We start from the raw sequence: 24,564 nt of genomic DNA, 5'->3' as shown, positions 1-24,564 counted from the left end.
TTGTCTGTATGTCAATGCCCACTAGTCGGTAGATTTGTACATCGCTAAATTTATACAGAAGTCATAATTCGACTGTGCATAAGTTCTACTTCAAAACAATTTTTGAATTGGTGAACAAGGCGGACGATTCATAATGGCCATCTGTATAATTCATCGTTAGTTAAACTATCAGAAACCAAACTGTCGATTGATGTTTATAGGAGTGTGCCACCTCAAGTGATAGTAGCTGAAACTTATTAGTAGTACTTTGTGTCGATTATATGTCTATCCGATGCCCTGGTAACCAGTTTCTATGACATGTTCCTGTATTTCATTAGCGTCGACAGCCCCAATCTTGCGCGCTACAATGTAAACCAAACGTAATGAGCAATATATTTTCATTAGTTTTGATTATCCTTTATTGCTGTATTTCTACTGTGTTCAGTACTCCCCATCCTTGTTTGGTTACACCAGTAGTTAGTTCGGTCACAAATGAGGTGAGTTGTAATCAAAGTGATATCCTCTTATAGAGTAACAAATAGGTCTGTTATCGTGGATGGTTGTGCCTACACTAAATGAACGATAAAATGGTGGCCAAGCTACTAAAGAGATTTAGGATTTGTTTTTGATTTGATATCTTTATGTATCAGTACATTCGTCTACAGGACAAACCCACGATATGCATTCATCTAGCTGGTTAAGTTAACATAAACCACAAGTGTCTATTGCTTTTTGTTTGAGTATGCCACCACAGTAATAATAGCCAATGCTGATAAGTAACGGTCTGGATGATTGAATTGACCACAGTCGCCCTAGTAACCCGTGATTATTGCAACCAAAAGTGTTTCTGAAATGCCTTACATTTGGTATCTAAATGCGTAACAAGTCAGCAGAATATTTACCCCATCGAATGTATACAGAAGTAATTATTTGACAGTACATGTGCCCCGCTTCAAAACAATTTATTACGTTCTGAATAACACGATGGTATATTACCACGCATTTGGTCTGCCGATATTATACATCAGAATGTCAATTGTCATGAAAACATAAACTTTATGCTGATTTATCATATAGCTCAAAACATTCGATGAATTATATAATTTAACACCCAGCACGAAGCACAATAACCCGGACTATTTATTGTACCATTGTTCTGCACTCCATAATTGCACATAACGCGTTAATTTGTCACATTTGTAAATATAAATTATTTATTCGCGTCATTCATATGCACTTATTTGCATATGTTTCCGAAAATAAATAAAATCTTAATTGATACCATCGCCAATCGAGTCACATATTAATCAGAGTACACTCAACAACATATATTAGTAGTGATATTATCAACATCGAAATATGTCAAGCATAAAATAATATTTTTTTTATCTCTGAAAAGAAAGAAAGTGTACATCTCATTAAATTCCCATCAAAAACATAATATAATTTATTGAGTACAGTGACAGACATTGTTTGTGAAGCCAACATGAATTCACTGTCCGTGTAATCACATGACATGCACTTATATTGGTGCACTTACACATGGCGATGAACTACGCAATGCGGCCCTAAAATAGCACAAAAAGTCAAAGTTGACCAGGTTATAAAAAGTTCTTGATAATCGAAATTACATTATTTTTCTTATATGAAGCTTTGAACATGCATGCTACACACACAATATCAAGTCAGTCTGTGGAAGCATCCATGCTTTGGCTTACATGCTACATGTTCTATATTGTGATCACTTTGGCACAAATCCATGATGCCAGCAAATATATGTGACTGATCAAAATAATTGTGTTCGTGTATTTTGGCCATACATCCTGCATACAAAATATCAAATTGGTAGGACCAGATGCTACAAATACCACACATTGTACACATACAAACTTAACTAAAGTATCCAATATTGGGGAACATGAAAGTTGGCAGAAAATCCATTCGACGAAACAAAACTATTTTCCTGCTTTCTGAAGAAGTTCAATGTAAACATGGCAACAGGTGTTTCAAAGAATGGTCATAAAATAAGGCCTCTACCATATATAACTTTTCATATTCTTAAGATGTTGCTGTTATAAACTTCAAGCCAATACCAGATATTAAACATAAATGTCTTGTGAAATAAACCATGTCAGAGGCTTATCATTATAGACAACTCATTAAATGTGTCAAATAACCATTTGAATGTGTCGCCCATGCACGAGATTTGTCTTGATAAAACAAAATGATTCGTTGAGATGCGTTATAAGTGTGAGTAATTGGTTATGGTGAAATAAAAACAACTTATGTGTGTGTGTGTGTTTTTGTTTTGTTTTTTGTCATGTTAGTAAATTTGACAACCGAGTCAAATTTAAGCACAGATCATAGTAGCAGGCGGGGTTTTCTTTTCCTTAATCTCAAGTTTAGTTATATAAATTTAAATTTAAAATTGTTTGTTGAAATTACATCATCAATATATCTGAATGTGTTGGCTTCGTTGTATATTTTTATTTTTAACCAATGTATGTGTATAACCAGCTGTATACAAATAAGATTCATGTAAATAAACACAATTTCTTGTATTATTTTATCAGTATAACAAATGAAAAGAGTCTTAAAAAGTAGTAAAGTAAAACTCATTGTAATGTATGTTATTGCACGAAATCTTTAGATCACACTTGTTCTCATCAAAACAGAGGGAAGCTATTTTGTCTGCCGGTATTATACATATTATTTGTTTTGATATGGTGCCACGTCACATGCATGCACCGTATTCGATATTCGGCGATCATACGCGAAGTCAGTCACCAATGCACTCGATACCCAAGTTAGTTAATTGATGACACCTAGGTGTACTATATCATGTACAATGAAGCCGAACCACTGTTCAAGCTAATGTTAGATAAGAAGGGTACCACAGTTTTAGTAACCTCGTCATGTATCGTAACCTAATGTGTCCAGTGTAGTGGGTGGGTACTGGGGATGTGGAATCAACACTGTAGGATCAAACAGACCCCAGATGCAGAACCTTTTGGAAGTGTCATAATTTTGCCTGCAGAAAACGTGAATCGTTCGGCAGTTACTTGACCACGAAGTTTGTGCAAGCAATACAGTCATCACCACGTACCCGCACGTGTAAACGTCGGCAGCTTTGTCAGCCGCTAGAGTAAATATGTATATACTAGTTTGTAGTGAGGTTAAAAATATATCTATCTGCTTGACACTTATACATTTAGCGTATATGATAGCGAGTACGTTTTATGATGCTGAATAATCAACTTATTCAAGCCTACTTCAAACTACTCTAAGAATGTTTTTCCATGGCTTATCCCAGGCGCTTCAGGATAATATAATATATTAATCCCATTCTGGCGGAAATGGCGTGTGGTGACCTAATGACAACGAAATAATGTCAGTATTAATAACGTGTATGTAGTTTTTACAGGTTTTCATTATTTTAAATTACCAATAATGTAACATCTTCATATCGAGGGAACCTTTTTAGTATAGGCCTTGAATGCTTGGAGTGGGTGTAGTTTGACCTTTAACATTACACTCAGTGCGAATAAACACTGCTGTGTATGTGGCTTGACTGCGTGAAATGTTAGACTTTGGTGTAAATGTAGAAACCACATTGTAAGAGGATGACCAAAAAGTATTTTTAAAAAAAGAAAATTGCGTCATTTGCACCATTTGCATACCCATTAGTCTACAGTAACATTCTGATCCTGCATTAGACTATTTAACTGTTGTCTTTGGTGTCAATATATCGTGTTTAAATATGTAAAATAATAGACAGCCCCTAGCCCAGAAAATTAAAAAAAAAGTGCCACTCAGGTAACTCATAAGTTGTTTGCGGTTCCCCTTTTGTATCGTGTGTAAGGGTTTATAGGGTGCTTCTCGTACCAGTTGCAATACTTAGCAACCGAATGTTTAATCAACGTCCCTTTGAATAGCGTTGTTTGCTGTTTTTACAACGCATCTCTTTGATTTTTTAAAATGAAATTTATTCTCATTGAGACGGGACATGCCCCCCCCCCTTAGTTCACAATTTGGTATATAGTCATGTATTATAGAAGTCGTGACTGAACTTGTCACGCACAATAGTAACACAAACCATTATTTACGAGAAGGAATGGGCCGAAAGCTAACTAACGTGATGGCAAAACTATACACTATGGTCACTTAATTACATATTACCAGTGAAAGGATCAACTTAAAAGTACGACAAGCAGGGGAATTGTAGTTAATGAAATACATTTTTATAAGGTCCCTCATTACTGTGCAGATAAAGAGAAACACGCGTAATTGACTATATAGGTCATATGGCGCTCCACCCAATGTTTACCAGGTGCTAAGCTTGTTGCTGAGAAGGTGCACTCGTGCGGTACAGTCGGCTATTATCCAGGTATTAAGCTTGTTGCCGAGAAGGTGCACTCGTGTGGTACAATCGACTATTAAGATCATATGACATTTCACCCAATGTTTTCCAGGTATTATGTTTTGATTGCATGATTCGTCCGCCATCTTTTCTTTTTGAAAAAGATGACCAATAGTTTTTTGGAATTTGTTTATCTTGAATGTCGTAACCAATCAACTTGATATATTGCATATAATATGTATAGCCGTAGCTTCTTACGAAAAAAAAAATATAATATTGATTAGTCAGGTGGTATGGCTGCCACCTTGAAAATTACCAACAATTTTGGGCATTGTTTCTCATGAGTGCTTCAACTGATCAACTTGATATTTTGTATATAGCATGTATAGCTAATGTTTTTGAAGAGTAATATAAAGTTTGTATAGCCTTATATCTATAAAATGCGGCATAATTTTACTCTATCTAGTTTAGACATTACTGGAATCCATCAATACTACCAACCGATGCTTAATATGATATCGCGATTCCGCATGCGTGAATATTTAAATAATGAAATGCAGCTCGTCAGTGATTATTATTTATGGTTTAAGTTAAAATTAAGGTATTTAACTATACTTCAATTTTGTGTGGCCAATACGAACAACCACCATGTTTGCAGGTGTGACTATTTAACTGTACAGTCTAGAGAGAGATATGTTTTAAAAGAACAAACTAAAGGAAATAACTATCCTTACCTTGTCCACTGGCGAAAGGAAGATGCAACAATATGAGGAGTAACCAAAGTGCATCAAGTCCAATGTATTCTTTTGCCATACTGTAATAACAATCACATGTCGATTTCACTCACAATTTCCACGTAAAATAATATATGTGAGTGTATAAGGCCTAGTAAGAACTTGTAATGACGAGTTTCTTTAGGATACTTGTTGTAACATTTGTATTGAAATGTAATGAAATCCCATTGAGACAAGACATGGTCCCCCTAGTTCACCATGATTTTGTATATAGTCATGAATTATTGAACAGGTGTGTACTACGCTACTATGTACGAACTTTGGGGCATAGAAATCTGGGGCATAGAACTCGTGACAAAACACACACAACAGTAACTAAAACCATTATTTACGAGAAGGATGGTAGAACCGAATGCATACATGTGTGACGACATTAGAACCCCAATCATAACTATCTACCGTAATGGCACAACTGTACGCACAGAGAATTGCTCACCCAATAACATAATATCTATGAAAGAATGAACGTCGAAATACGCCACGCGGGGAAATTGTAGTTACTGAAATATATATTTTTTTTATGGAATTCCTCATTGCTGTGCAGAGAAACAGGAAACGTATTATGATTTATTGACTATATGGGTCAAACGGCACTCCACCCAGTATCTTCCAGGTAATCAACGTGTTGCTGAAAAGGTTCACTCGTGCAGTTACTGAACAGTCGTGTGAAACGTGTGGAGCCCCCCCCCCCCCCACTCAGGATCCATAGGGGGCCGCATGCGCGTTCCCATCTTCTCGGGAAAGGGGGTACTTTTTGACGATCTGTCTCGGGAACATTTTCCCGAGGAAATCGTAGAAAAGGGGGTATTTTTTGCTTGTACTCCCGAGATTCTCAAAATAGGGGGTGTATTTCAAAACACTTCCCGAGATATACAAAAAGGGGGGTTTAAAAGGAGTTCTAGACTGAAAAGTTCCCTAGATAGGGGGTGAAATTCATCGGAAAAGCCCGTGAAGGGGGGGGGGTAAATTTTCTTCTTTTCCCTAGATGGGGGGGGGGGGTCAAACAAATGAGGGAACAAGCATAGCCCCCCCCCCCCTAAATATAGGGAGTGGGGGCCGGGGTGTGGTGTAAAATCACGATTGCCTGCAGCCACTGTGCTGGTATTTAGAAATAGGCATTAAACTAACTAACTTTGCTTGACTGTTCCCAAGGGTATTTGAGTCTATTGAATCCCCGTCTGCGGTCGTATTAAAGCGCTGGTCGTTGCATATAGATCATAAACAACGTGTAAAATACATTGTTTGTTTGCACAAAATTCAAAGAGGCGCTGCGCGACGGCTGCGTGCCTCTTTATAAATATTTACTATTTCTCACACCTCGAGAAAAATGTTATCTGCAGCATGTATAACGTTAGAGTAAGGTCTGGCATTATTGTCGTGTCAAAAATTGTTCTCGTAATTTTGTTGTTGTGTGTTCACTCTAATCGTCCTTTTGTAAATCTCTGAGAGTACAACTATTATTTGTGGTTTTTGTTCTATTCACACTAGTGACACAAATCGTCCACAATCATATTTCTCGCGTCAAGCAACTACAATTATCTACTAGTACTAATCTATTGAGCTTTCGCTTTTTATTAAAACAGAGCATAGTTCTAAATTGCTTTTCAATCAAACAAAATACAACAATCACTTATCGTCCAACATAAAGTAACGTGCGCAAACTTACGATTCTACCTGTATAACCGATTACATGATAGTCGTCACGGTAGCAACTGATTTCAGTGAACTATTTAATTATTTAACAAACGAAATGATTTTCTAAGTGTAACATTTTGAAGAAAATATAGGATAATTCATATGCCATGTCATTATGGGACGAATAACAGCGTGTCATATTTTTGTATACTTTTTCCATATTCTTGTACGCCAAGCTGATTGGTAGAGAGCCGGTCAAGTCGAATACAAAAAATCACAACTCGCGTCTCCGTTCATGCAAATCACACAAACATACCACGTTTGAATGTTGGGTGAACCACGCCACCACCGTGTTGGCTGACGAATTTATATAAGCGAATTTAAACACTAATGCGATATCTTAAAAGTCTAAGTCACTAAGCCTTTAAGAAATTATTAATGACATCTATACATTCAAAAAGATTAGTTTGCTGAATATCATGACAAATGACAAATAAATAAATAACTCAAACCATGAAAGGACAGTTCCTGTGACACAAACATACTAGTATGTCATGTTTGTTTCAGCAAGATTCCGGGTTTCAGGGAGATTTGTCAATTGGAAATGTATGTTAATTTGAAAATAGTGTTTATAAATACAATACAATCAATTCATTGATAATTCGATAACATTGAGCTCAGTGTTGATTGCCCCTTTCTCTACTAATTTACCACCCCTCATTAATAAACAAATTATTGTAACCAAACGTTCGCGATTTACTGTTTGATTGTGTAGTTTGACTTTTAACTAATACATGTATGAGAATTTGAAAGTATGGCAGCAGTGAATTGGGCATTCACAGTTCAATTCAATGCATCTAGTATCCAGTCTTACATAACTTGATGCATCTTACCGCATAGTGATGTGACTAAATAGATTGCATTCTGACCAGTCCGAAATTCACCACAATTAACTGGGATCCACTATTGTTTATACTAGGAGGTTATATATGAAAACCCTCGTGATGGCTGAAAAAGTGTTGGTAAAGTGTAGATAGTATGATGACATAGGGAATAGGAGATGCCATATTACAATATGTAAGCAATGACAACAGCGGTCCTTGTAGCTAGAAAACATTTCAAATTACATTGTGATAAGAGTCGGCATTCCCAAAATACATAAATTACTACACGTGTAGCCTTTTTGAATTCAGATTATGCGCCGTTTTCAATTTGGATTATTCAAATCACTACGCATGCACAATTTCTAATTTAGAGTATGCAAACCCAAATTAAAATATGAATGGACATAGCCTATTTTAATTTGTCTAATAAAACGAAGAGAAGACGGGAGATGGATGAAGTAGAAACACCTGGTATTCGCTACGCCGTAGAGAGGTTCCCAAAATTTAACTGATGCCAGGGGAACTGATTTAAGGGATAGTTATATTATTAAATTGGGGTATATGCAATATGGACATTGCAAAATATAATAGACCAAGCCTAAACAGTGAGTGACTGAAATCCAGGCAGCTGTGTTCGCAACAAATTTGATTTGTCACAAATTAGTCAGTTGTACTAGTGTCGAGCGCTAGCTGAATGGGTCGTTTATGTATGCATGTGCACTGTTCAAGTAAATAATGTACAAGTAACCTGTAGAATGCTGTGTGGGTAATATTTTTTATATTGATTTTTGTTGCATTTGCAGCAAATAGTAACCAAAAAATAAGAAATCTATAGGATTGGATACACCTCTCAGCTGGCTTCACATGCACAGTTCAACTTCAAGCCTGCCTAACCGGTGCTTACTTTACCAGGATTTAGTTACAGCACCTAGACGGTCTGTTGTTACAGCTTCATGTTCTGGGTAATCGCAAGAAATTGACATTACAATAGAGAATAAAAGACTGGCACTCCCATGCAATTAATAGCAAGTAAAATTCCTTGGATTGAAACATAGACTATGAAGTCACTGGTGTAGGCAATGAATAACTTCAAGTTTATTTAATCAGTGCTGAACTAGAGGCTAAAATTATAATTACGTTTGTTGTCATATAATTTGTTTATTTCAATTTCCCCTGAAGTCTAATAGAAAACGCTGGTGAAAGGATGTTTTGGGGGTGTAGTGTATATGACGGGGTAGGGGCGTGTGTCATATAATTTGTTCATTTACAACTTTCATAAAGTCTCATAGAATTTCACTTAATTTATTTTCGCTGAAAGGTTTTCAAGCATTACGTGTTGATCTAATTTTCACTGTGCTGTGTAAAGTCTCAATAGAGTATAAGGAAATGGCATTTTCATTGGAATTTATTTTAGCGGAAAAATGTTTTCAGTGAAAATGAAGTATTCCACATTATTACATATGTACTGCAGTTTATTTTGATTCGTCCCTGAAATCAAAATCGGTATCTCCACACCCCATATGCAAATGAGGTCTGAGAGCAAACAAATTAGTCCGTTCAGGAGTAGCGTTTTTCGAAACATAGAAATAAACAATATTTAGAAGTACGATAGTTTACCCTTGGGGTACATGAATATACTTGCCGAGTGAAATGGAATTTAAACAGTAATGATACTTTTAGGCAGTCACTTATTTTGACTAAAACTAATTTGCAAATGCATCTTCAAATAGCCAAATGTATCTTCTATAAATTTAGGATACAACACATCAGACATGGCTCATTCTACTCAGCTTGAGTGTAGGCACAAAGTTACTATTGACATTTTTGATATCTTTTTATCATTAATGAGCAATTTGACCCCAAAGTAACTGGGGGTAACTGTCGATGATAGGGAGAATAATCCACTATTATTTCCCTAATTATTATTGTGATATTCGTTTGTATTATCGATTCAATATTATTCAATTGTGTTTCAGTGCTTTCTGATATTTTTATTGTGTTTATTCAATTCACCGTCTTTATTACATGTTTAACTCGAAGAGAACTAGCACAAATAACGACAGCAGACGCCGTTTCAAATGATATTCCCTTATTCCCTAATTCCCTTATTCCCTAATCATAGGTCATAGCACTATGAACCAATCAGCACCAAGCCCGCTAAAATTTGTTAGGATGGCTGATCCTACTGAGGCTTAAAATGCCTGAATACATGTTTTAGCGCGAGAGTACATGTAATCTTTTCCAGTGACGAGTAATAAAAGCAGTTTCTTGATATTTGTTTCCTGTTCCTTTGATCGACCGTCCCTTGTTTTACGCGTCTTGAACTTTACGCTCGTTAGGGTTGAGATAAGTGTGAAACCCTATTCTCAATTTCCCCCACATTTATGGTGCCGAGATTGAAACCGTCGATCACCAAGCTCACGAACAAGAGAAACAAGGAGAGAGCTTTCCTACTGAGGGTTTTACAGCCACTCGTAACTATCATCAATAGTTACAACGATGCAGCCCGAAGAGCAATCACCGTCAAGAAGACGTACCTCAAAAGGCAACTCGATCTACTCTTTACAGCGAACCGAAAGCTTATTGACACCCTTGACGCCGAAGACGATATCGCCATTGAAACACTGGATTACGAGCAGCACATCTCCGACCGATGCGAGACTGTCCTGCAATTTATCGAAGATCTACAGACAGCCCACCGAAGCCGTTGATTCACGTACACGACTCGCCAGTCACCGCTTCAACTCGATACCGATCGGTGCAGCTTCCGAAGTTGGAAATTACCCCGTTCCAAGGAGATCCGCTACGATGGACAGAGTTTCACAATACCTTCAGATCCGCAGTTCATGATGACGGACAGCTATCAAACGTGCAAAAGCTCACATATTTGATGAGCTTTCTTACCGGCGAAGCCAAACAGACAATCTAAGGGCTTCGAACTACAGACGCCATTTACCTTGCTGCCTTGGATTTATTAACAAACCGCTATGGTCAACAACAGACGATCATTGATTCGCACATGAGATCGTTCTGGGAATTATCACCGCCTTCGCATACGCCAGCCAGCCTCCGCCAATTTCATGACGAGATTGAAACCACGATAAGAGGACTGACTGGTCTTGGGGAAAATCAGGACAATTATGGTAATCTACTCGTCCCCGTGATTATGAACAAATTACCCATCCCAATCCAACAGCAACTTGCGAGAAATCATGAGGAAGAAACGGCAACAACAAAACGCAGGTTACACGTTACAGGCCAGGTTACAGGTCAGGTTACAGGTTGTCGATCAATAAAATTTTTCTCAATATTTAACTTTAAAAATATTTGTGAAATAAAAGAAAATGCATTGATATATCATCGACGTACTTGATCTAGAGACCTCCATGGTTACTTATCAAAATTACATACAAACCCCGATACAAACCCGGCCAACTGAATCATACTAAATGTACAGCGCCGCCACACACCGTATGGAGTAAACTTTCCCGCCGCGAATACAAAATAATAAATGAAATGAATGATTTTTCTTATTTTCATTAAACTGTTTTCTATTTACACCTCCTTAAAAGCTAATACATATTTTTCTAATTCATTTGTCTATCAGCCATGCTAAATTTTCAACGATAATTTTTTGTTTCGAATCCCTAACTACAAGTTGACAACCTACTTCGATCACCTTCCGGTGAAACAAGAGTGCGTGCTTACTATTCTGTCTACAGTGTGTTTTATTCACGGTTGTGGTTTCGCATTTCTTTGATACGATACGAACGAACAACGAGCATGTTTCAAAGTAAATGTAAAGCTTTCTTGAGGTAAGTAATGTAAAATACCCCCATTGACATTGCAGGCTTTTTACACAATCAGCTGGCAACATTGATTGGACTGTGTATAAAATTGAAGTTGGGAAACCAGCGTTTCAGACTTCGCCGATTTCAGAAAATCTAAAACAAAAACTCACAATTTTTCAGTACATGTGTAGTAAATATATATTTTTCTGCCCAAAATAAATAAAAAATCCTATATACACAGTCTAATCACTCATGCCAGCTGACTGTGTCTTCTGCTGGCCGTCGCGTTCCAGTTTATATTCCCACTTTTTCAGCAGTCAAACATATATGCCCAAGGTGGGTCGGGCGTTTGATAATTTTGAGGGTGTTTGCCAAATTTCATATAACTATTTTCCAAATCCTTAACTTTGCCCTGGGTTTGGATGGGGTTAAAAACACAGGTGCATAATGACCATACTTACAAATCGAATTATTTCAATCAGAAATCAAGAGTTTCCTAGTCGGATTTTGGCCGAGGGGTGTTGTGACCCCAGGTCAACAGCTGATTTTCGCATTTCATTTCGTGCTGTTTTGTTACTTTTTTGACTAGCATCATAACATAATCAGAGAAAATGCTTATTTATTGCAAGGCATAGTAAAATTGCCATTTATATGCCTTGGTTTAATTCAGTTTAGAAAACGTTGAAACAACTAGAAAAATTTTCTCGGATCACTGGCATAACTGAAATTCATTGTAAACTATGAATTTTTGTAGCCCTTCACATTAGCAAGCATTCATGAGATATACCGTATCCCATTCAATATTTACTACAAGCAAGTTTTGTGAGTACTTGTGTGGACACCATTTTGAAACTGTGTGTTTAGGACCCCAAGGGTATATTCTTTGTAACCCAATTTTGCAAAATTAAGGTACTAGTTTAAAGTATACATAAATCCTCATTATTTCAAAATTTATTTAGATTTTTTTAATCTATGTCTACTTTGCTACCGTTAATAAGTTCAGTTTCTCCCATATCTACTGTTCAACAACTGTTGTTTCCCCATTGAAGATATTCCTTAAATTTTTTAATGTCTTCAAATGCAATTGGATATAGTTTTTTGGCCAGCTCCGTGTTTAATATTTTAGACGAGACGTTCATCCCCGTGTTCATCGGCGACAGCAGTGTAAGATGCCGGTAAGATGGCGGTCTCAGAAGATTTTCATGTGACGTCGAGCGAGGCTGTCTGAGTTCGGCTTAAATGACCATCGCTTTCAACGACGAGGACGACCCGGGATCGTGACCGCTGTTATTAAAACAAATCGTGAAGAAGATTAAATATTGAGAAAAATGTTATTAATCGACAACCTGTAACCTGCGTTTTGTTGCTGCCGAGGAAGAAACGTGGACACTGATCATGAGCGAATTGAGCCAAGCACTGTGTCGCGAGGTAAGAGTTTTATCAGTGGGAAATAACTCGAACCACGGAGCCGAGTCGCCCAATTCATCGATCGCTGCGTTCTACACGCAAACAACCCATCAGAGGGGTAGAGATTCGCATGTCGCCATCGCACGTAACAATCGCTTATAGAAGACCGCGTCCGCCCACAGGGAGCCCAGGAACTATGATCAACTTTACGCACTCCCTATTTCTTACACTAGATACCAGCCGATACCCCCCCCCACTCATAGAGACTGCTTACTACAGTTGATTATAGTTCCTGGGCTCCCTGTGGTCCGCCTCGGAGAAATTGTATTTATTGCGACAAGCAACACAACCCGTCTACCTGCACTTCAGTGACAGACACTTCTCAACGAATGAAAATTGTCAAACGTAATCAGCTCTGCTTCAATTGCCTTGAAAAACACGCTGTTTCCCAATGTCAATTGAAGTTTAACTGCCGTATTTGTAAGAGACGTCATCATTCATCGCTCCACTACCACAAACAAGACGATGGACAATCTACCACGAACACCCCTCATTTCGAACCTCCGGCTCCCTCTGTCAGCGTCAATTTTACGCACGCTAGTCAGAAACCTAAAAGCCCGTATTCAGAAGGTCCAATATCTGAATCCCCAGTTAAACGCGCATTGTTGAAAACTGCAGTTATTCCAACATCATACAGAGGATGAAAACTACAAGCAACCGTTTTATTCGATGAAGGCGCGGATCGATCCTTCATAACGCGTGAATTTGCAGCCAAATTAAATGCCAGAGTGCACGGTACCGAACTATTGACACTAAAGTCGTTCGACAACCCCTCTACTTTTCAAGACGTCAACAACATCACCGTGAATTTGCATACGCGCTACGGAGATACCGGGCCCCTGAATGTGTTATAAGTCCGTGAAATATCCAACGGCCTTGCTAATGACATTGCAGCTGACGTTGCCAACCTACCGCATTTAGCAAGATTACGCCTCGCACAACCAGTATCAAACGTCATATCTATGAATGTTGACATTTTAATTGGTGCAGATCGATACTGGGATTTTATTGGCAACAGAATTATTCGGGGTCCTGGACCTACTGCCGTGAGTTCCGCTTTCGGATTTCTACTTTCCAGGTCTGTACGCGGCGGTCTACAATCCACTAACTTCGTTCGAACATTTCACATCACCGCGCAATCAACTGCAGAACGCCTTGACACTTCGATCAACTCCTACTTGGATCTAGAAACGGTAGGAATATGTGATGTGATAAACCAGCCCACGACGAAGCCTACCGCGAATGAACAATTTCAGCAATATTCTGAAAATTGCCTACAAGAAGTAGATGGAAGATTCGTCGCTCAACTACTGTGGAAAACTAATCATGAGCCACTTCCAACAAACTACGAGATGTCCAAGACGCGCACTCGACGCATGGTTGGACAGTTGCCAAGCAACGTGTTGGCCGCGTACGACAAGGTCATTCATCACCAGCTGAGTAAGAATTACATTGAACCGGTATACGTGGATGATGTAAACAAAGGACATTATCTACCACATCGAGCAGTTAAATGCCCCGAATCCGCATCCTCTCCGATACGCATCGTTTATGACTGTTCGGCAAAACTGGGAAATGATTTCCTTTCATTGAATAGCTGTCTGGATACCGGCCCTCTGCTCTTAAATGACCTCACCGCCATACTTATGCGGTTTCGCGCAAACCCAGTCGCACTCTTCAGTGACATTGAGAAGGCGTTCTTACAGATCAGACTCGCCGAAGATGATAAACAATATACTAAGTTCTTGTGGCTATTCGATCCCACAGATATAAATAGCCCCTTCGTTACGTACCAATTCACATCAGTTTTATTTGGCGCTATGTGTAGCCCATTTATCCTGAATGCTGCTATCAAAACTTTGATGAACAATCATAATAATAATGACAGTGCTTCTGTTCGTGATCTTCAACACAACATATACGTCGATGACGTCGTCACAGTTGTGATTTGACTGAAGTCGCCACGCGCCATTATAACGAAGCCACTGACATTTTGAAAACCAGAGGATTTAACTTACGTTCCTGGCAATCCAACGATAAAGAAATACTAGTAAACAACCTCGCGCTACGAGATGACCGTGCTCAAACCAAAACAACCACACATGTGCTTGGTGTGAAATGGAATTTGGAAAGTGACATTCTACAGGTCAAACCGCTCAAAGAACCAGATACTGAGATATTGTCGGAAATAGATATGGATAGAATTATTGTTTACTATTTTTACTGATATTGTGTATCGTGTTATATTATTATACTGTTATATACATCGTTTGTACCGCCTAAAGCTTGAATGTAACAAAACGGGATACGACCTTGAACACTGTGCTATGAGTGAACGTGAGAGGCAACACCACAATATTTGTATTGACCAATCACAGTATTGTATATTTGTATCTAGTTTTCCCGCTCGAATTCAGAATCCCCACGAGGGTATTTAAGCATTCATTGTAATTGTTTCAGGGCTCTTCTATGTTATGTTCACGAATAAACAACTTGTGTTCTACTCTTAAAAGTACTTGTCTTGTCTGATTGCTGGACTGCTGGTATTATAAAGAATATTACGTCCAAAAATACGACTTCCCACATTTTTGGTGATGAGACCAGGATAATGCCAGATCCAGCCCAGAATCCAGTTGAAGCGACAGATCCATTGCCTGATCTCAAAAAGAAACGCACAGTTTGCCGTGCTCAACTTACGAAGATCTTCAAAAAGGCAGAAGCAGAAATCGGACAATATGACGCTGAGGTTGACAAAACTAAAGCCTATGCCACGCTTCGAGCAACATACAAACTTGTTCAAGATAGATATGCAAGACTCATCGCTATTGATGAACAAATTTTCAACGCAACTCAAGACCCCGATCTGAGCAGCGACATAGAAGAGACAGACGACTATGAAATTCAGATCTCCGAGAGAAAAGAACTAATCGGACAATTTCTTGAGTCACGCGACCCCTCTACACTGAAAAAAGCTGCGAATGCCTCGTTTATCGCCGGAAAGCAAATCTCCGCGCAATCATCCGCTCAACGAAGAGCCGTTCAACTACCGAAACTCGAATTACAGACATTTGCGGGAGATACACTAAAATGGGTTAGTTTCAATGATACATTCAATGCTGCCATACATAACGATGGAACACTTGACAATATCCAGAAGTTCACCTATCTGCGAAGCCTTCTGACAGGTGAAGCCGCACACACAATTGAAGGACTTAATCTTACTGATGCCAACTACACTAGCGCTTTGACATTACTCAGGGAAAGGTATGGACAGAAACAAGTCATAATCAGTGCCCACATGAAATCACTGTGGGAACTACCAACGCCGACGGAAGATGCCACAAGTCTCCGTCACTTCTACGACTCGCTCGAATCCCATGTTCGCGTTCTACATGCACTGGGTAAAGACGAGAACTCATACGGAAAACTTCTTGTACCCATGATTCTAGAAAAACTGCCGACTGAAATACAACGTCTACTAGCAAGGGCACGTGGAGATGTCGCTTGGAACCTACTCGATCTCCGAAAAGCCATACTCACCGAAATTAAGATAAGTCAGGTTGGTAACAATAACATTTTAACAAATCAACCCACGATTACTGCTACCTTTCACACTACGACGCGAGGGCAGAAATCAGCTCGTCCGAAACGCCTTTGCGCCTACTGCAAAGGATCGCATTCGCCTTCCGAATGTATGGTTGTTACAGACGCGAAGCGCCGTTTGGAGATCGTACTCCGAGACAAACTGTGTTATAATTGTTTAGCTAAGCATCTCGTTGGAAACTGTGCATCGAAACACACCTGCAGACACTGTCAACGTAAGCATCACTCATCGCTTCACATTCATGGATATAACCGCAGTAACCAAGGAAATAATAGCAGTGCCACAAATGGATCTAATCCCAGTGGGGATACTCGTCACAATTCTGGACTACCTGCAGATTCGGCCACTGGATATAATACACCGGTTTATTCGGCCAATAATGGAAATCCTACTAGCAGACCTACGAACGGATCTAATAGAAATGGAAATAATACTTGTGTACATTTTACTTCAACCCTGAACTTTGCGCCAAAAGGGCCGGTTCTGCTCAAAACTGCTAAAATACCCGTTTCTGTCAATAATGGAACTATTGTCTCCGCTACTGTACTATTTGACAAGGGAGCTAATCGCACATTTGTTACTGAAAGTTTCGCCGACAAAATACACGCGAACACTACGCGTTCCGAAAACATTAATCTTGCTTCATTTGGGAACAAACATACACGCATACGCTCAATGAAAAAGGGGACATTCGATCTGCATACCATTTCCGGCAACAAAGCGAAAATTGACGCATTGCTCATACCAGAGATATCCACTTCGATGTCCAATCACGTCGATTCCGAACTATTGACACATCCATATCTGAAAGGGCTACGCCTAGCTTACCCGGTTTCTAATGACACTTGTTACGACATCGACATTTTAATCGGTGCCGACTACTACTGGAATTTCGTCGGAGACGAAGTTATTCGTGGCAAAGGCCCTACAGCCGTGTCATCTCCTTTTGGTTACTTGTTATCTGGTCCCAAACTTAATGGGAAATCTACCGCTGCTGCTAATGTGCTACACGTAATGACTGACACTTGCAAAACTGACATTGCTATCACTTCATACTGGGACCTTGAGTACATCGGCATCAAAGATGATACACGCTCTGATAACACGCCTACAAAGGAAACCGAATTCAAGTCGTATCGCGATACTCACCTGCGCCGAGAGGACAATCATTTTGTTGCTAAGTTACCATGGAAATCAGACCACGCTCCACTACCTACAAACTACAACGTTTCGAATTCGCGAACGCGATCCATGATTCGCCGTCTACCGCCAAATGTTGTTGATATTTACGATAAAATAATTACCGATCAAGAAAAAAACAAGGCTTCATTGAGGTCGTTAAGAACGATAACATTGCATGTGGTCATTACTTGCCACATCGATCCGTCAAAAAAGATTCCGAGACCACGCCAATTCGTATTGTATACGATTGTAGTTGTAAGAAGAACGCTGATTCTCCTAGCCTAAATGATTGCCTAATGACCGGACCTCCGTTACTCAACGACCTCACCTCGATACTACTACGATTTCGCGCAAATCCTATCGCATTGACAAGTGACATTGAGAAAGCTTTTCTCCAAATACGTCTTGAACCCGATGAACGAAAGTTTACAAAGTTTTTGTGGCTTTCTAATCCACGAGATATCGAGAGCGAATTCGTCACTTACCAATTCAAATCGGTTTTATTCGGCGCTGTGTGTTCGCCTTTCATTTTGAATGCCGTAGTCAAAACGCAGATGGAAGCTAATTCGGACATTCCAACCTCCTCCGATTTGAAACAAAACATATAAGTGGATGACGTCATAACCGGCTGTACGTCTGAATCCGACGCCATACAATACTACAACGAGTCCAATCAGCTAATGAGTTCTTGTGGTTTCAACCTTCGTTCATGGTCTTCGAACAATAATGAGATTCGTAAACTTGCCAGAAATTACAACAAACTGAAGACCACGTAGGACGTCGGCATTCTTGGTATACAGTGGAATACCGAGAAAGATACACTTACTTACAGAGATATTAACATTCAATCACTGGGACATTTAATTACGAAACGCGACGTCGTCAGTCATACAGCGTCATTGTATGACCCGCTTGGTTTATTATCACCAGTACACGTAAAGGCAAAGTTGTTCATTCAAGACATCTGGAAAAAGGGAATCGATTGGGATGAACCTTTAAATGAGACTATGTTTAACAATTGGGAATCTATTGCTGGCGATCTAAATCAGATCACAAATACTACAATGAATCGTCAATATTTCAATGAAACCACAGATGACACAAACGATTGTGAACTGCACGTTTTCTCTGATGCTTCCATGAAAGCATATGGTGCTGTTGTTTACCTCAGGAAAAACAACAAAACTGCTATTGTTATGGCGAAAACCCGAGTCGCGCCGATCAACTGCAAAACACTGACTTTACCTCGTCTAGAGTTGATGGCAGCCTTAGTTGCCACGCGATTGAGTAAGTTTGTTTACAATGCGTTATCTCCGAAACTGAACATTACTGAACGCGTATTGTGGTGTGATAGCCAAATAACAATACATTGGATCCATAGTGATAAGAAATTGCCTTTATTCATCACTAACAGAGTGAAAGAAATTACTGGCCTCAAACACGTGTATAAATATTGTCCAACAGTTGACAATCCTGCCGACCTCCTGACTCGAGGAATTACCGCAAAAGAATTGAACAATTCCAATCTTTGGTGGAATGGTCCACGGTGGCTTCCTGTGCAAGGAAATTGGCCAATCTGCACGCTTTTCGATTCACCTCTCTTCAGCGACGTTCAATGCGACGCGAATCCACGCTCCAATGACGTCACACATGAGGTCAACGAACTATGTACCGGGGATTCCCTTGATCTACGTTCTAACGCCATCGACGAGTCCGCGGATGTCAACATCAATACTTCCGGGTTTCCTCGCGGCCCACAGATGCCGGTAAACGTAAACAGAGACACACCCACCGTTTTTCACGTGTCGGACATTCATCAATCTGAGATTCAATCAACTCTGCCCGTTGCCATGAATACCGACGATGAACACTGCCGTTTATCGGATAATGCTATACGTGACACTTTGTTTATAGATTCACCTTGAGAATCTATAGCCTCTTCTGACATTTCTCTGGGAATGCAACGTATCATTGATCTGACTAAATATGGGTCTTTGAGTAAACTGTTGAGAGTTACCGCTTATGTTCAACGATTCGTGTCTATACTGATACGCAATAATACTACACGCGGGCCATTGACAGCCAATGAACTTGAACGAGCCGAAACCGCGTGGATTAAATGTGTGCAGAAAGAGACATACAGTGACACTATGATGTTACTTCGGGGACATAATGCAAAGTACGGTCGTTTGGTGCGCCAACTGAAACTTTTTATCGATAATGATGGTATTCTGCGGTGTGGTGGAAGATTACATAACGCTCCTATTGACTTTGCTACGAAGTTTCCGATTCTTCTACCTAAGGGACATACGTTTACTACTCTGATCATTCGACATGATCATATTCGTCTATTGCACAGCGGTACGCAGGCTATTGTGACGTCCCTGAGACAACGATTCTGGATCCCGCAAATTCGACGCGCAGTGAACTACGTCATTCATAAATGTGTAACTTGTCGAAAGGTGGACGGGAAACCATATCAATCTCCGTTAACTGCGCCATTACCAGATTACCGTGTCAATATGACTCCACCGTTTTCAGTAACCGGCGTGGATTTTACTGGTGCATTGCTTGTCAAATCCTCCGATAACAAAGAAAACAAGGCATACGTTTGCTTGTTCACGTGTGCGGTCACACGTGCAATACACCTTGAACTGGTACCCGACTTGAGTACTCGAACTTTCATAATGGCTTTCCGTCGATTCGCTGCACGACGCTCCCTACCAAGTAAGATGTTATCCGATAACGCGACTACCTATTTATCCGCCGCTGACGAAATTCACGCTTTGTTCGAGTCTACTGAAGTAAAGAATCTACTAGCCGAAAATCGCGTTTCCTGGACATTCATTCCTAAACGTACACCCTGGTTCGGTGGGTTCTGGGAGCGATTAATAGGATTAACCAAAACAACGATAAAAAAGTTACTCGGTCGCGCCTTTGTTACCTTTGAAGAACTCCGAACTATTCTTACTGAAATCGAGTCAATTTTAAACGACCGACCTCTGACCTACGTGTCAACGACCGAAGATGACCCCGTCGCATTAACGCCATCACACCTTCTTAACTGGCGACCGTTAACAACGCTACCTTACATTTCCACTGACATCGATGAACTTAATGATCCTAACTATGGGGATCATAACGCTAATAACGAACGATATAAACATCTATCAACCCTACAAATGAGTTTCTGGAAACGGTGGTCAACCGAATACCTAACTGCGCTCCGAGAAAGGCATCAAACGACTATTTCCGGGGTAAGAGATAATATTATACAAGTTGGTGATGTCGTTCTCGTTCATAATGACATTGATAAACGCGTACAATGGAAATTAGCTACTGTTATAAAACTTGTGTATGGAAATGATGGCCTAGTGAGATCAGCAGAAATAAAAACCTCATCTGGTATGACAAATCGTCCTATCCACAAACTGTATCCACTTGAGGTGAAGACACCCACTCCTTCAGATGAAGAGAGTCCACCACGAAACACAGAACCACTCTCGTTGTCACATGGAGGTGAAGATAGAGATGACACAACGCAACAAAGTGATACTGATGCTAGACATTCTCGCCCAAAACGACGGGCTGCCATTGCGGCTAGACATTTTATACAAGATCGTCTCAAGGACTTGTGATTATACCCTGAAATTGTTTATCGGATATTGCCTGCCAATGTCTTGGATTAATTGCCGTTAATTGGTTGAACATTATGAAATATATTGACTTTTTGTTCTCAGTTGTTTACCTATGCGAGTAATATTTGAACACATTACATCGTGACATTTTATTATCATGATAAAGATATTTTCTAAAAACTTTAATGTTAACTTTGATTCAAAATGTTTGATTATTCAACTCTTATTACATGTTGTCTTCTATGATCATTGATAGCGTTGATTTAATACATCATTGCCTCGTATTTGTTAATATGACGTGTTAGTCGATATTTTTTTTTCGTGGCCGGGAGAATGTCGGAAATAGATATGGATGGAATTATTGTTTACTATTTTTACTGATATTGTGTATCGTGTTATATTATTATACTGTTATATACATCATTTGTACCGCCTAAAGCTTGAATGTAACAAAACGGGATACGACCTTGAACACTGTGCTATGAGCGAACGTGAGAGGCAACACCACAATATTTGTATTGACCAATCACAGTATTGTATATTTGTATCTAGTTTTCCCGCTCGAATTCAGAATCCCCACGAGGGTATTTAAGCATTCATTGTAATTGTTTCAGGGCTCTTCTATGTTATGTTCTCGAATAAACAACTTGTGTTCTACTCTTAAAAGTACTTGTCTTGTCTGATTGCTGGACTGCTGGTATTATAAAGAATATTACGTCCAAAAATACGACTTCCCACATTTTTGGTGATGAGACCAGGATAATGCCAGATCCAGCCCAGAATCCAGTTGAAGCGACAGATCCATTGCCTGATCTCAAAAAGAAATGCACAGTTTGCCGTGCTCAACTTACGAAGATCTTCAAAAAGGCAGAAGCAGAAATCGGACAATATGACGCTGAGGTTGACAAAACTAAAGCCTATGCCACGCTTCGAGCAACATACAAACTTGTTCAAGATAGATATGCAAGACTCATCGCTATTGATGAACAAATTTTCAACGCAACTCAAGACCCCGATCTGAGCAGCGACATATAAGAGACAGACGACTATGAAATTCAGATCTCCGAGAGAAAAGAACTAATCGGACAATTTCTTGAGTCACGCGACCCCTCTACACTGAAAAAAGCTGCGAATGCCTCGTTTATCGCCGGAAAGCAAATCTCCGCGCAATCATCCGCTCAACGAAGAGCCGTTCAACTACCGAAACTCGAATTACAGACATTTGCGGGAGATACACTAAAATGGGTTAGTTTCAATGATACATTCAATGCTGCCATACATAACGATGGAACACTTGACAATATCCAGAAGTTCACCTATCTGCGAAGCCTTCTGACAGGTGAAGCCGCACACACAATTGAAGGACTTAATCTTACTGATGCCAACTACACTAGCGCTTTGACATTACTCAGGGAAAGGTATGGACAGAAACAAGTCATAATCAGTGCCCACATGAAATCACTGTGGGAACTACCAACGCCGACGGAAGATGCCACAAGTCTCCGTCACTTCTACGACTCGCTCGAATCCCATGTTCGCGTTCTACATGCACTAGGTAAAGACGAGAACTCATACGGAAAACTTCTTGTACCCATGATTCTAGAAAAACTGCCGACTGAAATACAACGTCTACTAGCAAGGGCACGTGGAGATGTCGCTTGGAACCTACCCGATCTCCGAAAAGCCATACTCACCGAAATTAAGATAAGTCAGGTTGGTAACAATAACATTTTAACAAATCAACCCACGATTACTGCTACCTTTCACACTACGACGCGAGGGCAGAAATCAGCTCGTCCGAAACGCCTTTGCGCCTACTGCAAAGGATCGCATTCGCCTTCCGAATGTACGGTTGTTACAGACGCGAAGCGCCGTTTGGAGATCGTACGCCGAGACAAACTGTGTTATAATTGTTTAGCTAAGCATCTCGTTGGAAACTGTGCATCGAAACACACCTGCAGACACTGTCAACGTAAGCATCACTCATCGCTTCACATTCATGGATATAACCGCAGTAACCAAGGAAATAATAGCAGTGCCACAAATGGATCTAATCCCAGTGGGGATACTCGTCACAATTCCGGATTACCTGCAGATTCGGCCACTGGATATAATACACCGGTTTATTCGGCCAATAATGGAAATCATACTAGCAGACCTACGAACGGATCTAATAGAAATGGAAATAATACTTGTGTACATTTTACTTCAACCCTGAACTTTGCGCCAAAAGGGCCGGTTCTGCTCAAAACTGCTAAAATACCCGTTTCTGTCAATAATGGAACTATTGTCTCCGCTACTGTACTATTTGACGAGGGAGCTAATCGCACATTTGTTACTGAAAGTTTCGCCGACAAAATACACGCGAACACTACGCGTTCCGAAAACATTAATCTTGCTTCATTTGGGAACAAACATACACGCATACGCTCAATGAAAAAGGGGACATTCGATCTGCATACCATTTCCGGCAACAAAGCGAAAATTGACGCATTGCTCATACCAGAGATATCCACTTCGATGTCCAATCACGTTGATTCCGAACTATTGACACTTCCATATCTGAAAGGGCTACGCCTAGCTCACCCGGTTTCTAATGACACTTGTTACGACATCGACATTTTAATCGGTGCCGACTACTACTGGAATTTCGTCGGAGACGAAGTTATTCGTGGCAAAGGCCCTACAGCCGTGTCATCTCCTTTTGGTTACTTGTTATCTGGTCCCAAACTTAATGGGAAATCTACCGCTGCTGCTAATGTGCTACACGTAATGACTGACACTTGCAAAACTGACATTGCTATCACTTCATACTGGGACCTTGAGTCCATCGGCATCAAAGATGATACACGCTCTGATAACACGCCTACAAAGGAAACCGAATTCAAGTTGTATCGCGATACTCACCTGCGCCGAGAGGACAATCATTTTGTTGCTAAGTTACCATGGAAATCAGACCACGCTCCACTACCTACAAACTACAACGTTTCGAATTCGCGAACGCGATCCATGATTCGCCGTCTACCGCCAGATGTTGTTGATATTTACGATAAAATAATTACCGATCAAGAAAAAAACAAGGCTTCATTGAGGTCGTTAAGAACGATAACATTGCATGTGGTCATTACTTGCCACATCGATCCGTCAAAAAAGATTCCGAGACCACGCCAATTCGTATTGTATACGATTGTAGTTGTAAGAAGAACGCTGATTCTCCTAGCCTAAATGAT

At 39.9% G+C, this 24,564-nt stretch overlaps 5 protein-coding genes across 5 annotated transcripts; all 5 read left to right on the top strand.

Annotated features, from left to right (window-relative positions):
* The first annotated feature begins 13,872 nt into the window (after window positions 1-13,872).
* On the top strand, window positions 13,873-14,862 carry LOC102802412 (uncharacterized). Its single transcript, XM_006813513.2, has one exon. It carries the CDS (start codon window positions 13,873-13,875, stop codon window positions 14,860-14,862), a length of 990 nt encoding a protein of 329 aa, XP_006813576.2.
* A 656-nt stretch (window positions 14,863-15,518) lies between these two features.
* LOC146735740 (uncharacterized) lies at window positions 15,519-17,981 on the top strand. Its single transcript, XM_085506041.1, has one exon. It carries the CDS (start codon window positions 15,519-15,521, stop codon window positions 17,979-17,981), a length of 2,463 nt encoding a protein of 820 aa, XP_085362167.1.
* An 11-nt stretch (window positions 17,982-17,992) lies between these two features.
* On the top strand, window positions 17,993-18,304 carry LOC146735739 (uncharacterized). The gene has a single exon (XM_085506039.1). The coding sequence runs from the start codon at window positions 17,993-17,995 to the stop codon at window positions 18,302-18,304; it is 312 nt and encodes a 103-aa protein (XP_085362165.1).
* Window positions 18,305-19,654: 1,350 nt separating this feature from the next.
* On the top strand, window positions 19,655-21,334 carry LOC146735738 (uncharacterized). The gene has a single exon (XM_085506038.1). It carries the CDS (start codon window positions 19,655-19,657, stop codon window positions 21,332-21,334), a length of 1,680 nt encoding a protein of 559 aa, XP_085362164.1.
* Window positions 21,335-22,096: 762 nt separating this feature from the next.
* Window positions 22,097-24,559, top strand: LOC146735737 (uncharacterized). Its single transcript, XM_085506037.1, has 2 exons — window positions 22,097-22,297; window positions 22,394-24,559. Exons 1-2 carry the CDS (start codon window positions 22,097-22,099, stop codon window positions 24,557-24,559), a joined length of 2,367 nt encoding a protein of 788 aa, XP_085362163.1.
* Window positions 24,560-24,564: the final 5 nt, after the last annotated feature.

The sequence above is a fragment of the Saccoglossus kowalevskii genome, chromosome 12 (genome assembly GCF_978046115.1).
Source record: "Saccoglossus kowalevskii chromosome 12, keSacKowa6.1, whole genome shotgun sequence".
NCBI classification, from domain to species: Eukaryota; Metazoa; Hemichordata; class Enteropneusta; family Harrimaniidae; genus Saccoglossus; species Saccoglossus kowalevskii.
This window is presented reverse-complemented; position numbering and strand designations above follow the sequence as displayed.